We start from the raw sequence: 16,864 nt of genomic DNA on the forward strand, positions 1-16,864 counted from the left end.
CTTTATTCACTAGATTACACATATCAGTGAAATCACATGGTATTGTCTTTCTCTGCCTAGCTAGCTTATTTCACTTACCATAATACTCTCCAGGTCTATCCATGCAGTTGCAAAGGATAAGATTTCCTTCTTTTTTTTAAAAAAAAAAAATGTTTTATTGATTTTTTTTTAAGAGAGAGGAAGGGAGAGGGATAGAGAGATAGAAACATCGATCAGCTACCTCCTGCACACCCCCTCCTGGAGGTCGAGCCAGTGACCTCTTCGTTCATGGCTCAAACCCTGAGCCACACCAGCTGGGCTCCTTCCTTTCTTAGGGCCAAGTAGTACAGTAGTATTCCACTGTGTAAACGTACTACAGCTTTATTTTTAATTGAATTTGTTGGTGTGACATTGGTTCAAAAAACCATGTAAGTTTCAAGTATGTGACCCAACAGACATCATCTGCACACTGCATTGTGTGCCCATCGTCCCAAGCAAAGTCTCTTTCCATCCCTATTCCCCCCTTTTTGCCCGCCTCCACCTACCCCCAATCCTCCTTCCCTCTGCCTATCACCACACTGTTGTCTGTGTCTATGTGTTATATATATGTTTTCTTGCTTAATACCTTCACCTTCTGTCATCCAGCCCCCCAAACTCCCTCCCCTCTGACAGCTGTCAGTCTGTTCCATGTATCCATGCCTGTATCTATTTTGCTTGTCAATTTATTTTGTTCATTAGATTCCACATATAAGTGAGATCATATGGTATTTGTCTTTCTTTGACTGACTTACTTCACTTAGCATAATAATCTCCAAGTCTATCTATGCTGTCACAAAAGGTGAGATTTCCTTCTTTTTAACAGCCGGGTAGTATTCCATTGTGAAAATGTACCACAGCATTTTTATCCACTCATCTACTGATGGGCACTTAGGCTGTTTCCAGATCCTGGCTATTGTAAATAATGTTGCACTGAACATAGGGGTGCATAATTCTTTCAAATTAGTGTTTCGGGTTTCTTCTAATATATTCCCAGAAGTGGGATCACTAGGTCAAAAGAAGTTCCATTTTAAATTTTTTGAGAAAACTCCATACTGTTTTCCACAGTGGGAGCACCAGTCTGCATTCCCACCAGCAGTGCACGAGGGTTCCCTTTTCTCCACATCCTCACCAGCACTTGTATATTGATTGATGGTAGGCATTCTGACAGGTGTGACGTGATATCTCACGGGGTTTTAATTTGCATCTCTCTGATGATTAGTGAGTTAGACAAGTGATACAAACATGCTTATTTTACATTTGTGGGTATAGGATAGTTAACAGTTAACAACATAACAGTAACAATGAGGGGATTTGTGGTCTCTGTTCTGGTGTAGGTGGTTGTGCACTGAAAGGTCAGGGGAAAAAGGAAAAGGTATGTTACCTAGATGCAAAAAAACAATAGATAGGCTCAGTTAGGTAAAGACTGACCTTTGTCAGGGAGATAACTGGCCTAGAACATGACTACCTGGCATGACTTGCTTATAGTAGGAAGTTTTAATTTCAGACCATCCTGTGGTTCCTTTCCATCTCTGAGTTTATAAGGCCGTCACGCAGGCCTTCCCTGAGTTTGTCAGGTTAACATGAGGCTTTGGTCCATAAAAATACAGTAAAATGTGATCCAACTATCTTTAAGAATAATTCTAAATGACCACATTATAAGCTGTTAAGAATTACTGATAAAAGCTCTTTAAGACAGTGGAAAACTTAAATCTCATAAGTTACAGAAGAGAAATTTCAATGTTTGAGTCAAAACTCCAGTGCAGAGTAAGTAGCAGGTCACTGAAGACGCATCGGTTACCGTAGTCAGCTCCGTGCTAATGAAGAAAAAGAAGCCAAGGGGAGTCTGGACACTGAGCCTGTGCGCTTCACCAGCAAGCTGCAGCGCACACCCACGAATCAAAGCATTGTCCGTCCAAGAGGATTAACACACCTCCCCCTCCAGTACAACACACCTCCCCTCCAGTACAACACACCTCCCCTCCAGTACAACACACCTCCCCTCCAGTACAACACACCTCCCCCTCCAGTACAACACACCTCCCCTCCAGTACAACACACCTCCCCTCCAGTACAACACACCTCCCCCTCCAGTACAACACACCTCCCCCTCCAGTACAACACACCTCCCCTCCAGTACAACACACCTCCCCTCCAGTACAACACACCTCCCCTCCAGTACAACACACCTCCCCTCCAGTACACGACTGTGTGGGGGGGAGAGGGGAGCAGCGGGAGAGAAGGACAGGCGCAATCAATTCACAACGGTGCAGGAGGAGGTGCTTGACCCTAGAGGTAAGTCTGTGGCAGGCAGTTAGACAGAAGTGAGCAGAGCAAGGACTATGGGCCAGGTACAGGTCACCAGGGTGGGACCTCACTCCGAGAGTGACCTTTCCTCCCCTAGCATATAGCAGGTCAAGGGGTTTGGACCCCCCCGACCTTTCCTCCCTAGAGATAACATCTGTCTCAAGTTGTATTTCAGCTCCAGACTGAAATAAGCAACAAAACCAGCCTCAGGACCAGCCGCACTGAATAATGACCCCCTGCCCTGGTGCCGCCAATCAATCAGTGGAGACCACAATCCTGAAAGGACACACCTGGAAAACTGCTGAATACGCTACTGAGATCTTCCCCTGGGATCTCCCCTAAAATCTCCACCCTAAAACTCTAGGACGGAGAACCCAGAGCACTCCCTCCTCGGAGCACACCCATGCCGTCCCCCTCTCCCTCCCTCTCCCTCTCCCCCCCTGCCCCAGGCATGTTACCATTTGGCTTCCTCACTCCCAAGCTCCAAGGGCCCTTCCTTTACCTCTATAACTTGTTTCCTAAAACCATTTTTTCCAGAATCACTTTTTTTACCTAGGTGATTTACCAAATAAATGTTTTCGTACAGTTTGGGTCTTGGCTCTGAATTCTTTCCTAGCCAGAACCCAAGTACCCAGATTGCTGAACCCAGGTCTGGTCTGACCCCACCTGTCAGACACCTGCACTGTCCTACCACCTGCAGCAAGTCCTATCTGGGAGGCATCATTCTTCAGGGGGTGGACCCCATGCAAGCCCTCAAAAGTTTGGGAAGCTGATTGGTTATTTTTGAAAAGCTGCTGGTTCCTCCCAAGCCTGAGAATACATACTCCCCAGGTGAACAAAGAAGCTCTCTCTCTCTCTCTGGCTCGCTATCCCACACTTACCAGTTTGTTCGTGTTCACTCCTGCCCAGGAACACACAACCATGCGGGCTAGTAGCCACCTGGGACCCGAGGCAGACTGTGCGCACTGGCTGTTGTTTGGCCCTGCTGAAGATACTGCAAGAGCCCCGTTTCCCCTGGCATTCCACCCACTCTATTCTCCCGCAACAGCACCATTCATAATAAAATAGCCAATCTCTCTCCACTGCAGTTCTCGGTGTTTAGTGCTTGGCTCTGCTAATGAGGGTGGATGAATTACTTCTGTCCTATAACAGCAGGAAAAACAGCTCTCCCACAGGCAGCTCACATCTGGGCCATTGTCCGACACTCAGTAGACCACCGGGTAACAAAGCACAAACCTTAGGCATATAAAGATTACCTTACTTCTACCCTTTATTGAAATAGAGGCCAAAGTTAAACTTAAAAGTTCTGAGAATTTTAGGGAAGATGGTAGAGTAACACCATAAGGTCTCTGCACACCCCCATTAAAAAGAAGTCTAAGACAAAGCTTTGTAATATAGAGCTGATGTGTTAGCACTACAAGCTTATTTAAAAATATAAAAATGAATTGAAAATGTCAAATGTAGTTCAATAAAGCAGTAACTACCAGAAAATATATATGCAATTAACAAAAGTGAGGAAAAAAAACCATAAAACACACAAACATATCCCATAGACTAAAATTTAACAGAAACAAAAGACTCTGTTAGTTTTAAAAGTCCCCTACAGTACATCAAGAAAATATAACACTTAATATATATGTACCCAAACAGGTAGCACCTAAATATATAAAACTACTCACAGAACTAAAGGGAGAAAGTTCAAAACATAATCATAGTTGGAGTCCTTAATACTACACTGACAGCTCCAGACAGAACCACCAAACATAAACTCAATACAGAAATATCAGCCTTAAATGAAGCACCAGACCAATGGACACAGTTGACATTTACAAAACCTTTCATCCCAGATCAGACTATACATTCTTCTCCAGCACACATGGAACATTCTCAAGGATAGACCATATGTTGGGTCACCAAACGAGCATGAACAAATTCAAAAGGATTGAAATGATACCAAACATATTTTCTGACCATGATGTCTTGAAATTGGAAATCAACTGCAAAAAGGAAGTAAAGAAACCCAAAAATCCATGGCGATTAAACAACATACTTAACACGCCCAGTAAAAACTGACTGGGTCAAAGAAGAAACAAAAGATGAGATAAAAAGATATACAGAGCCCTGACCAGTTTGGCTCAGTGGATAGAGTGTCCGTCTGCGGACTCAAAGGTCCCAGGTTCGATTCCAGCAAGGGCATGTACTTTGGTTGCAGGCACATCCCCAGTAGGGAGTGTGCAGGAGGCAGCTGATCGATGTTTCTCTCTCATCGATGTTTCTAACTCTCTATCCCTCTCCCTTCCTCTCTGTAAAAAATCAATAAAATATATTTTAAAAAAGATATACAGAGACAAATGAGAATGATAACACAACATATCAAAACCGCTGAGATGCAGCCAAAGCAGTAATAAAAGGGAAGTTTATATTATTACAGGCCTATGTCAAGAAACAAGAGAAATCCCAAGTAAACAACCTAACATCACATCTTAAAGAACTAGAAAAAGAACAAATACAACCCAAAGTTAGCAGAAGAAAGGAAATAATAAAAATTAGAGCAGAATTTAATGAAATAGAGAACAAGACTATAAAAAAAATAAAACAAAGAGTGGTTCTTTGAAAAGATTAATAAAATTGACAAACCCCTCGATAGACTCACTAAGGAAAAAGGGAAAAGACCCATATAAACAAAATCAGAAAGAGGAGAAGTCACCACAGACATCACAGATATACAAAGGATCTCATACCAGAATATTATGAAAGACTTTATGCCACCAAATTCAATAACCTAGAAGAAATGGGTAAGTTCCTAGAAATATATAACCTTCCTAGACTAAATCATGAAGAATTGGAAAATCTAAATAGACCAATCAGCAGTGAGAAAATTGAAATAACCATCAAACACCACCACCCCAAAAAAAGTCCAGGACCAGATGGCTTCACCAGTGAATTCTACCAAATGTTCAAAGAAGAATTAAAACCTATCCTTCTCAAGCTCTTCCCAAAAATTGAAGAAGAGGCAATCTTCCTAACACATTCTACGAGGCCAATATAACCCTGATACCAAAACCTGGAAAAGATAACACAAAAAACGAAAACTACAGACCAATATCTCTGATGAATAACAATGCAAAAACCCTAAACAAAATACTAGCAAGTCGAATACAACAGTACATCAAAAAAATACATCACAATCAAGTGGGGTTCATTCCAGGAACACAAGGATGGCTCAACATTCGCAAAATCCATCAACGTAATACACCACATTGACAAAGAAAAGGATAAAAATCATATGATCTTATCAATACATATAGAGAAATCATTTGATAAGGTACAACATCCATTTATGATTAAAACACTCAATAAAAATAGGAATAGAAGGAAAGTACATAATATAAGCCATATATGATAAACCTCAGCTAACATCATACTCAATGGTGAAAAACACAAAATCAATGTGCAAAAATCCATTCCCTTCCTGTACACTCACAACCAAACTTCAGAAAAAGAAATGAAAAAAAAAAAAAAACACAACTCCTTTTGCAATTGCAACCAAAAGAATAAAATACCTAGGAATAAACGTAACAAAGAATGTGAAAGACCTATATACTGAAAAATTGCAAAGCATTATTAAAAGAGATTGAAAAAGACACAGCAAAATGGAAAAATATTCCATGTTCATAGATTGAAAGAATCAACATAGTTAAAATGTCCATATTACCCGAAACAATATATATATTTAATGTAATCTCCGTCAAAATCCCAATGACAGTTTTTAAAGAAATAGAACGAGAAATCATCAGATTTGTATGGAACCACAAAAGACCCTGAATAGTCAAAGCAATCCTGAGGGGCGGGGGGAAACAAAGTTGGAGGTATCACACTACCTGACTTCAAATTATACTCCAAAGCTACTATATACAAAACAGCATGGTAATAACAGAGAAACAGACACACAGATCAATGAAACAAAATAGAGAGCCCACCTATAAAAGCACATGTATATGGACAGATAATTTTTGACAAAGGAGCCAGACACACACACACAATGGAGTAAAGATAACCTCTCTTCAATAAATGGTGCCAGGAAAACTGAAAAGCCACATGCAAACGAATGAAACTGAATTACAGTTTGTCCCCATGTACAAGAATTAATTCAAAATGGATCAAAGACCTAAATGTAACACTTGAAACAGTAAGTTACATAGAAGATGACATAGGTACCAAACTTATGGACCTGGTCATAGAGAACATCGTATGAACTTGACGCCAAAGGCAAGTAAGTGCAAAAATAAATGAATGGGACTATATCAAACTAAAAAGCTTCTGCACAGCAAAAGAAACTGACAACAAATCAAAGAGGCGGTCAGCTAGATGGGAGATGATATTTGCAAACATTCACTCCGACAAAGGTTTAATTCCCAAACTTGTAAATCTCAACACCAAACAAACAAACAACCCAATCAAAAGAGGACAGAAGACCTGGAAATACCTCTCCCAAGAAGACATATGAACAGTCAGTAGATATATGAAAAGATGTTCACCTCACTGGCAATTAGGGAAATGCAAATCAAAACTACAATGAGATACCACCTCACACCTGTTAGAGTGCCCATTATCAACAAGACAAGCAATAACAAATATTGGAGAGATTGTGGGAAAAAGGGAACGCTCATTCACTGCTGTTGGGAATGCAGACTGGTACACCACTATGGAAAGCAGTCTGGCAATTCCTCAAAAAAAGGAATAGAGCTACCATACAACCCAGCATTCCCACTCCTGAGTATATCTCTGAAAAACTCAAAATCATGTATTCGCAAAGATATATGTGCCCCTATGTTCACTGAGTATTATTCACAGTGGCCAAGACATGGACACAACTGAAGTGTCCTGAGAGAGAGGACTGGGTAAAGAAGATGTGATGTGTGTACACAATGGAATACTACTCAGCCATAGAAAGGATGAAATAGCGCCATTTGCAATAAAATGGAAGGACCTTGGAAACATTATGCTAAGTGAAATAAGCCAGTCAGAAAAGCTAAGAACTATATGATTTCACTCATATGTGAGATATAAAACTGAAACTTATGAACACAAACAGCAGTTGCCAGAGGGAAGGGGGTGGGGGGAGAAGGGGTCCTAATATAAGGTGACAGGAGAAGATTTGACTTTGGGTGGTGGGCACAGGGTGCACTATACAGATCTTATAACATAAAAACCCACACATGAAACCTATATGCTGACCAATGTCACCCCAATCAATTTAATAAATACAATTTTTTAAAATCCCCTAGAATAATTTGGAGCATGACTACAGATAATAAAAAGCAAGAACAATGTTGCATAAAGGAATAAAAAATGCTAAAGATAAATGGAAAATGAAATCCAAAATATAAACACATTGAACCAAAATGTAACTTCCCTGGCTGAAAGTCTTTTATAAAAGAAAGGATTTATTAAGCCATGGCTGGGGAGAAAAACCAGGTAGGTCCTTGGGCAGGAAGTCTGAACCGCCAAGGGCATGGCTAGGTGAAAAGACATGTCCAGTGCCCTAGAGTCTGTTGAGCATTTTTATATACCAAGTAAGGGGGTCGGGGAGAGAATGTAAGCCTTTCTGAAAGAATTTATATTAGCTCTAGACAACGGGGGGGGGGGGTGGAGAAGGGGGGGAGCTGAAGCAGGCAGTTCTGAGGTAGATGCAGAGTCCAAGGAAGAAGTGTTTGCTCCCTTGGGTAGGCTGTGGGCAAGACTGGAAAGCTCACATGTGAGTAAGAAGCAGAGGACCATGTCCTGGGGATGGGGGTGGCCAGGGAGAGGTCATGGAGAAAAAAGGAGACATATGTATACAATACTATATGTAATACTTTAAGCAATAAAGAATTTTTTTAAAAAATTAGGGAACTGTGAAAATGGGATGCCTACAGGGTCTTCTTGCTGCGTTTGGATCGCTTATAGTTATGTTTTAAGTAAAACTTTACCATGAGCAATAAAAAAGAGGAAGAAGCAGCAGCAGAGGCTCCTGGGGTGGTGGCGCCTGCTAGTCTCTCTTTTGGATAATCGCAGACATAGCCACCCGTAAGGTAATCCAAAATTGCAACAGCCAGACACGAGCAGTCTTTTGTTAGTTCCTCCACAGCTATTAACAGGCTACTGTTCCGTCGCTTTCTCTCACTCTCTGGCCGCTATAATTTAAGTTAGAACATAACAGAATATTTTTTCTTGTCAAACACTTTAAACAGATAACAAAGCAAGAGAAACAAACTGAAAAGTACAGAAATGCTACCTGTAAATAATAACACTGTAAGAAAATACAACAGAAGAAAGCATCAACAAACTGTAAGTGCTCTGCGTGAATTACTTCTCTCACAGCAGCGCCAGTGGCAGGGAAACCTTTATCTCCACTTTACACATGGCTTAGAGAAGGTAAGCAGCTTGCTCAGGCTTCACAGACATGTCACAGATATGACAGCCCGAGGCAACTTACAAAGTGAACTAAGCAGGTTTTACTTTTCTTTTTTTCCTTTTTTTGTTTTCTTCTATTTTTTAATGGTAACTGAGTACCTTTTTAAATTTTCTATTTATTGATTAATTTGAAAGGGAGATATTGATTTGTTGTTCCCTTATGCTTTTATCTCACTGTGGCACAATTGTTGGAAAGACAAAGATAAAACCTGGTGTGTTGCTCGCTTTGTTATGGTAATTATTAAAATTGCCATGAATAATAAAGATGGACTCCACATTCAAAGTGTTAGATACGGGCTTTTTGCTGCACATTTGTCTATATGGAGGGACATTTGACCGAAGTAATTGGTATACTTAATTTTGAGAAAGATAGTAATTTAGATATTTCAAAAGTAGATATTTAAGGTAGTTAGGATGTGCCTCAAAATAGCTGAGTCCAATTGATAACAGATATTTAAATGTATCAATTCAAGTTCACTTGAAAATTTGTATCACAAGACACAGTGATATTATATTTAAGATATTGTATTTTAAAACTATAGTCCATCTTGTAACTATTATTATACTAGAGGCCCAGTGCATGAATTCATGCACAAGTTGGGTCTGGCTGGCCCACCCCATTTGAGGCCCATCGGCAGGGCCAGCCTTGGGGAAAGCCATGGGCGGTTGGCTGGCCGGCTCCACCCCTGACTGGGGGGGGGGATGCAATTGGGGGCCTGGCCAGCTGGTGGGGAGCTGATCGGGCCAGAATCAGGCCGGTTGGCTGCCACAGTGCACGTATAGCCACCAGTCTTTCTGGTTATTCCAGTTGTTCCACCATTCCGGTCGCTGGGGATGGATGGATGGATGGATGGATAGATAGATAGATAGATAGATAGATAGATAGATAGATAGATAGATAGATAGATGATAGATAGATAGATAGATAGATAGATAAAACTATAGCCATATCTTTAAACTATTCAGTAGTTTATTCAAGGTAATTTTCCAATGTGCAACTTCAAAGGCTGGAGCCAAGAAGAGGAGCAGAATGAACTCCAGATTTGACCAGCTATGTTGCCCAGTGGGAGGAGAATGGGCCCCTAAGGGAAACTGATGGGCCTGGTGCTGTGAGTCCTTGGCCAAAGGCAAGGGCATAGCCAGGAGAGGAGACATGCTGCAGACTGAAGGGCAGTATGTGCAACGAGGAATCCCAAGGAGGGGCAACAGAGAGGAGCCAAGGCTGATCACAGTGACTGAGAAGACAATGTGGGCAGGCGGGACTGAGCTCGCGACACCGCCTCCATCATGGCTTCTCCAATGACGAAGGGAGACCTCAGTAGAACCACTCCACCATGTGTGTAAAGTAGGGGAGCCAAGCATGATGACTGGTCTAGTGTTTACATTTTCCAGAAGATTCTGAACCTGAGGAAAGTTATGGAATAGCCATGCATATTCCCTTGCTAACAGGACAAGTACAAGAATACTGAAAAGACTCAGAGTTAACAAAAGGGAAAGAGGAGATTTGTTGCGGTCCTTTTAGCATTTCACTGACAAGAAACGGAAGTGCAGGTCTGAGTGACTTGAGAGATGGAAACCACCTCACTGAGAACAGAAACCGTCTACTTCCTCTAGGTGCACCACGTGCTCGCCAGTGCTGCCCTGCAGGCAACAGGATCCGACCCTTACAGGTGCAGAAAGAGGATGGAGCAGAGCTCAAGGACACGGCTGCCCAGAGCCTTCCTGGGCATTCACGACATGTAAGGAAGCAGGCCTGCTACATTTCTGCCTCCCTCCCTGGACTGTGGACTCCTTGAAGGTTCACGGTAATGAAGCCATGATTAGTTACAGGCATAGATTCCAGCCATTTATCACAGGACAGTTCTGTTTGCTGTTGCTGGGAAACAAACTACCCAAAACTTAGTTGCTTAAACAGCAATGATTTCCTGTTTCTCACAATTCCATGGGTTGGCTGGGCAGCTCTTCGGATGCTCTGATCTGACTTCCCCATGCTGCACTGGGCCCAGGTCAGCGGGGGACTGAGCTCAGGGAGGAAAAGCTGGGCCTCCCTTTCCATGCAGCCTTCCTCCCAGGCTTCTCCAGTGGCCGCAGCCTCCCAAGAGGCTGGCACACTGCACATGGCGCCTCTGCTTGCAGCGGATCTGCTGGTGTCCCACTGGCCAGTTCAAGTCACATGGCTAAGCCCAGAGTCAAGGGTAGGAAAACAGACCCTACTGCTCTATGGGAGAAACAAGCAGTCGCAATGCCAGGGGCGGAGACATGGGGAGGTGATTCACTAGGGGCCCTTTTCATCCATTTACCACATATTGTTTTTGTTAGTTTTCTAATAATAATTATTTTTACTGGTAGTTTTAATGATAAAGTATTTTTATGCTTATTACTAGTACATCTAAAAAATTATGTTCTTTAACTTGTACCTTGGGGCGGGGGGAGGTCAGCTCTGGGCTCTATTTCTACTTCAGAATAACGGATCCAAAATATTTCAAGGTTCAGAAACTAGAAATACTTCTGGCAACAATTCACACCACTTGAAGATCTCGTTTCTTCACAAACACGTGGATCTTTTGAAGCATCTTTATTAAGTTGATAGAGGAAAAGAATTTTGTCCACGTTTTATAACAGAAAAGCTAAGGCAGTTATATTTCATTTGAAGTGGTTCCTGCAAAAGGAATTCTCGGGACATCACACTATGTAATGTAGCATGTACTGCTGGCCCTGCGGACACCCTGCACCAGCCGTCACCTCCAGCTGGAGTGTCTTCTCTGCTTAAGCAGTAAGGTGAGAAACCAGAGCAGAGCTCGCCTCGCCTATTCACTCTTACCTCCCCCACTGTCTGAGATATGTCTGCCGGACAGGGCACATTTTCTTCAAATGCCATGGTCAACTCTACCCAGCTCCTTCTGACCCACCCTCTTGGGATGCTCTCCACACTCTGCCCACCAGCCCCCAAACTCCCTGGCCTTCAAAAAGTCCCTGAGATGAGCATCTCAAAGCTCATCTCCTCTGTGAGCAAATACAGGCCTACCTCGTTTCATTGCGCATCGCCTTCTTATGCTTCACAGTGTTGTGTTTTTTACAAATTGAAGGCAAGACCCTCCACCAGCAAAAAAGATTATAACTCGCTGGAACTGAACCATAATATCCCTAAGGTATGCCTGTAAACAGCAAAGCAAGTTCCCCCGCCCCTTTCTTACCAGCCACAGCACTTAACCAATGTTCTTTACAGTGTGACATTTAACCATATACAAAACGATTCTGCAGTATATGAGATGGTTAATTTTATGTACCAACTTGATTAGGCTACATTACCCAATTATCTGGTCAAACATTATTCTAGATGTTTCTGTGAAGGTATATTTCTAGATGTGATTAACATTTAAGTCAGTAGACTTTGAGTAAAGCAGACTACCCTTCATAACTTGTGTAGGCCTGATCTAATCATCTGAGTCTTAATAAAAAAGACTGGTAGCCCCTGGAAGGAGAGAGAATTCTTCCAGGCTCAAACTCCAGAATCTGGGTTCCCAGCCTACCAGCCTACAATGCATATTTTGGACTTGCTGCCCTCCATAATTGCATGAGCCAATTTCTTAAAAACAATCTCTCTCTCTCTCTCTCTCTCTCTCTCTCTCTCTATATATATATATATATATATATACACACACACACACACACACACACACACACATATATATATACATACATATACATACTGAGTGGCCAGATTATTATGACCGGCCAGATTATTATGACCACCCCATCAGTACTTCGTTGGGCCACCTTTTGCCTTCAATACTGTGGCAATTCTTCTTGGCATTGACTCCACGAGATGTTGAAAGGTGATGCGAGGAATCTGACACCATGCCTGATGAATAGCACTGTCCAGTTCTGTGAGATTTGATGGTTGTGGAACCAGCTGCCTGATGGCTCTTTTAACTTTGTCCCACAAATGCTCAATTGGATTGAGATCTGGTGATTGTGGGGGCCACCTAAACAAGGTAAAGTCTCCCTCATGTTCTTGAAACCACTCCTGCACAATACGAGCACCGTGGCATGGTGCATTGTCTTGTTGGAAGAAGCCATCTCCATTGGGATACGCCATCAACATGATAGGATGAACTTGATCAGCAACAATACTTGGTGATGTTGCAGTATTCAGACATTTATAATGATCTGGCCCTCTAGCAACTCCAGCGCAAAAATATAGCTAATTTGCCTACAAACGTCAGGTGGTCATAATAATCTGGCCACTCAGTATGTGTGTGTGTGTGTGTGTGTGTGTGTGTGTGTGTGTTTGTGTGTGGAGATATATATATATACACACACACATATATACATATATATACACACTACATATACACACTATATATGCATACACACTACATATACACACTATATATGCATATGCTATATATGTATACATATATACATACACTACATATGTGTATATACATACTATATATGTATACGCACTATACATATGTATACAAATATACACACACACAAATATAGCATAGATGTGCAGCAGTCTATACCATCTAGTTAGGTAAATATACTCTATGGTGTCTGCACAATGATGAAGTCACCTAAAGATGCATTTCTCAGAACATATCCCGGTCATTAAGTGGTGCATGAATGTGTGTGTGTGTGTGTGTGTGTGTGTGTGTGTGTGTCCTATTGACTCTGTTTCCTTGGAGAACCCCAATATAATATACTCTATACTTTTAGATTATTCCTTGCAGCTTATAAAGCTTGGTCTACTTAAAAGGCTGAATTCTCTCCAGACTATTTCTTTAATAGTCCCTACAGTGTTCTATATAGACCAGGGGTGAAATATTTCTGAAACAGTAATTGGTGTTTCTTTACAACTAAGCTGTGCATTCTTCCAGTTTCCTAACCTTCTGCCTCACTGACTGTGATATGCATATAAATTCTTAACACAGCAATACGGTGAAAGAGAGAAAAGCAACATCAGCATCATTTTTCTATGGACAAATCCCAAAGGTGGTTAAAGGCTATTCAGAATGGGTTAATTCTAATATTATATTAATTTGCACATGGATGGTAGAATTAAAAACTTTGGTTTACTCTTTGTTCTATGATCCTGAAATCCATTATTTTTACTTTTTTTTTTTGCCCTCTAAATAGCACTCTCTAGTCAAAAATTATTTCAGCCAATCATCAAAATAATAACCCAAGACCTAATTTAAAAGTAATACATTTCGCTTAGCATAATATTCTCAAGATCCATCCATGTTGTTACAGTATTTTTATATTACAGCAAAGTAGTTTTTCTATTGTATATATGTACCATATCTTTTTTTAAATCCTCACCAGAGGATATTTTTTTTAAATTGATTTTTAGAGAGAGAGGAAAGGAGAAAGAGAAACATCAATGTGAGAAACGTCAATTGGTTGCCTCCTGTATGTGACTGACTAGGGACCGAACCCGCAATCTAAGTATATGCCCTGACCAGGAATTGAACCTGCAACCTTTTATGGTACGGGAAGACGCTTCAACCAACTGAGCAACCTAGCCAGGACTAGGTACTATATCTTCTTTATCCAATCATCTATCAAGCGAAATAAATCAGAGAAAAAGTCAAAAACCACATGATTTCACTCAAATGTGGCACATAAAACTGAAAGCAACAAATAAACAAGAAAAGCAAACAAACTACATTGATGTCTGCATTTCTGCTCCCTCCAGTTCAGTGCATTTCAAAAGTCTGTTTATTCCTGTTGAAAGCAAGCAGATGAGGCCCAAGATGGAGATGCTCTTGCTAAACTCCATGTCAGCAAAACGAAACTTAACTGAGTCTCTGTGCTGGCTCTCCCAGAAAAGGAAGGCCTCGGTCTCCCAAAGGGCATTGGCCAGCTTAGTCCCATTATTAGTACTTAAGCCAGCTCCGAGGCGTCTCTTTGCCCCATATAAGGAAAGTAAGCCAGCCGTAACCAATCGGTAATGCCCAAGATAACCTTCTTACTCCTGCTCACTTTGGTCTATAAAACTCTCTCAGCTTTTACAGCTCTTTGGAGCTCCTTCCTATTTGCTAGACTGGATGCTGCCCAATTCATGAATTGTTGAATAAAGCCTACTAGATCAATAAACTATGTGGGAATGTTTCTTTTCATATACCCAAACTTGGTTATGTCACTTGTACTCATTGCAATTGCATAATTTAACTTAATACTATGTAAACTGATCACAAGTCAGCAAAAATGTAGCTATAACATTAAGAAGTTATTATTTTGAGATACGCTCCTTAGATCACTCCTTTCTGCTGGTGAACCCACGGAGTAAGCATCGTTGGAATTCCCCCTGTTGCAGTCATCATGTCTAAGTCTGAGTCTCCCAAGGAGCCGGAGCAGCTGCGGAAGCTCATTATCGGAGGTTTGAGCTTTGAAACAACCGATGAGAGTCTGAGGAGCCATTCTGAGCAATGGGGAACGCTCACGGACTGTGTGGTGATGAGAGATCCAAACACCAAGCGCTCCAGAGGCTTTGGGTTTGTCACCTATGCCACTGTGGAAAAGGTGGATGCAGCCATGAACGCAGGGCCACACAAGGTGGACAGAAGAGTGGTGGAACCCAAGAGGGCTGTCTCCAGAGAAGATTCTCAAAGACCTGGTGCCCACTTAACTGTGAGAAAGATTTTTGTCGGTGGTATTAGAGAAGACACTGAAGAACATCACCTAAGAGATTATTTTGAACAGTATGGGAAAATAGAAGTGATTGAAATCACGGCTGACCGAGGCAGTGGCAAAAAGAGAGGCTTTGCTTTTGTAACCTTTGATGACCATGACTCTGTAGACAAGATTGTCATTCAGAAATACCATACTGTGAATGGCCACAACTGTGAAGTAAGGAAAGCTCTATCTAAGCAAGAGATGGCTAGTGCTTCGTCCAGCCAAAGAGGTCGAAGTGGTTCTGGAAACTTCGGAGGTGGTCGTGGAGGTGGTTTTGGTAGAAACGACAACTTTGGTCGTGGAGGAAACTTCAGTGGTCAAGGTGGCTTTGGTGGCAGCCGTGGTGGTGGTGGATATGGTGGCAGTGGGGATGGCTATAATGGATTTGGTAATGATGGAAGCAATTTTGGAGGTGGTGGAAGCTACAATGATTTTGGCAATTACAACCATCAATCTTCAAATGTTGGGCCTATGAAAGGAGGAAACTTTGGAGGCAGAAGCTCTGGCCCTTATGGTGGTGGAGGTCAATACTTTGCCAAACCACAAAACCAAGGTGGCTATGGCGGTTCCAGCAGCAGCAGTAGCTTTGGCAGTGGCAGAAAGGTTTTAACTACTGCCAGGAAACAAAAGCTTAGCAGGAGAGGAGAGCCAGAGAAGTGACAGGGAAGCTACAGGTTACAACAGATTTGTGAACTTCAGCCAAGCACAGTGGTGGCAGGGCCTAGCTGCTACAAAGAAGACATGTGTTAGACAATACTCATGTGAATGGGCAAAAAAACTCGAGGACTGTATTTGTGACTAATTGTATAACAGGTTATTTTAGTTTCTGTTCTGTGGAAAGTGGAAAGCATTCCAACCAAGGGTTTTAATGTAGATTTTTTTTTTTTTTGCACCCATGCTGTTGATTGCTAAATGTAATAGTCTGATCATGACGCTGAATAAATGTGACTTTTTTGTAAATGTGCTGTGTAAAGTTAGTTTGCTCTGAAGCCATCTTGGTAAATTACCCCAACAGTGTGAAGCTAGAATTCCTTCAGGGTGATGCCAGGTTCCATTTGAAATTTATTTACAAACTGCTTGGGCACAGAAGCCATTGTCTTCAGAAACTTTGTTGTAGTTGAATTGACAGTTACTGTGTTGTGACCTGGAGTTCACCATTAAAAGGGTCACCCAAGCAGAGTCATGGAGTTTATTTAGTTATTAATGATTTTTGGCACATCCTATGCAATATATCTAAATTGAATTATGGTACCAGGTAAAATTATAGATGGATATGAAGCTTGTGTATCATCCATTATCATGTGCAATCAATAAACGATTTACTATCCTCTTAAAAAAAGAAGTTATTATTTCTATAAAAACTAAGTTGAATACCTTGGAAATTATTCATAGAGGCATA

General features: G+C 41.5%; 2 protein-coding genes across 4 annotated transcripts in view; one reads left to right on the plus strand and one right to left on the minus strand.

Annotated features, from left to right (window-relative positions):
- MARCH8 (membrane associated ring-CH-type finger 8) overlaps positions 1–16,864 on the minus strand; it is a 116,569-nt gene that overhangs the window by 70,440 nt on the left and 29,265 nt on the right. The gene's annotated exons all lie outside the window — the stretch shown is intronic.
- On the plus strand, positions 15,082–16,420 carry LOC102426522 (heterogeneous nuclear ribonucleoprotein A1-like). The gene has a single exon (XM_006097565.3). It carries the CDS (start codon positions 15,112–15,114, stop codon positions 16,123–16,125), a length of 1,014 nt encoding a protein of 337 aa, XP_006097627.1. The 5' UTR covers positions 15,082–15,111; the 3' UTR covers positions 16,126–16,420.

The sequence above is a fragment of the Myotis lucifugus genome, unplaced genomic scaffold (assembly GCF_000147115.1).
Source record: "Myotis lucifugus unplaced genomic scaffold, Myoluc2.0 scaffold_206, whole genome shotgun sequence".
NCBI lineage: Eukaryota > Metazoa > Chordata > Mammalia > Chiroptera > Vespertilionidae > Myotis > Myotis lucifugus.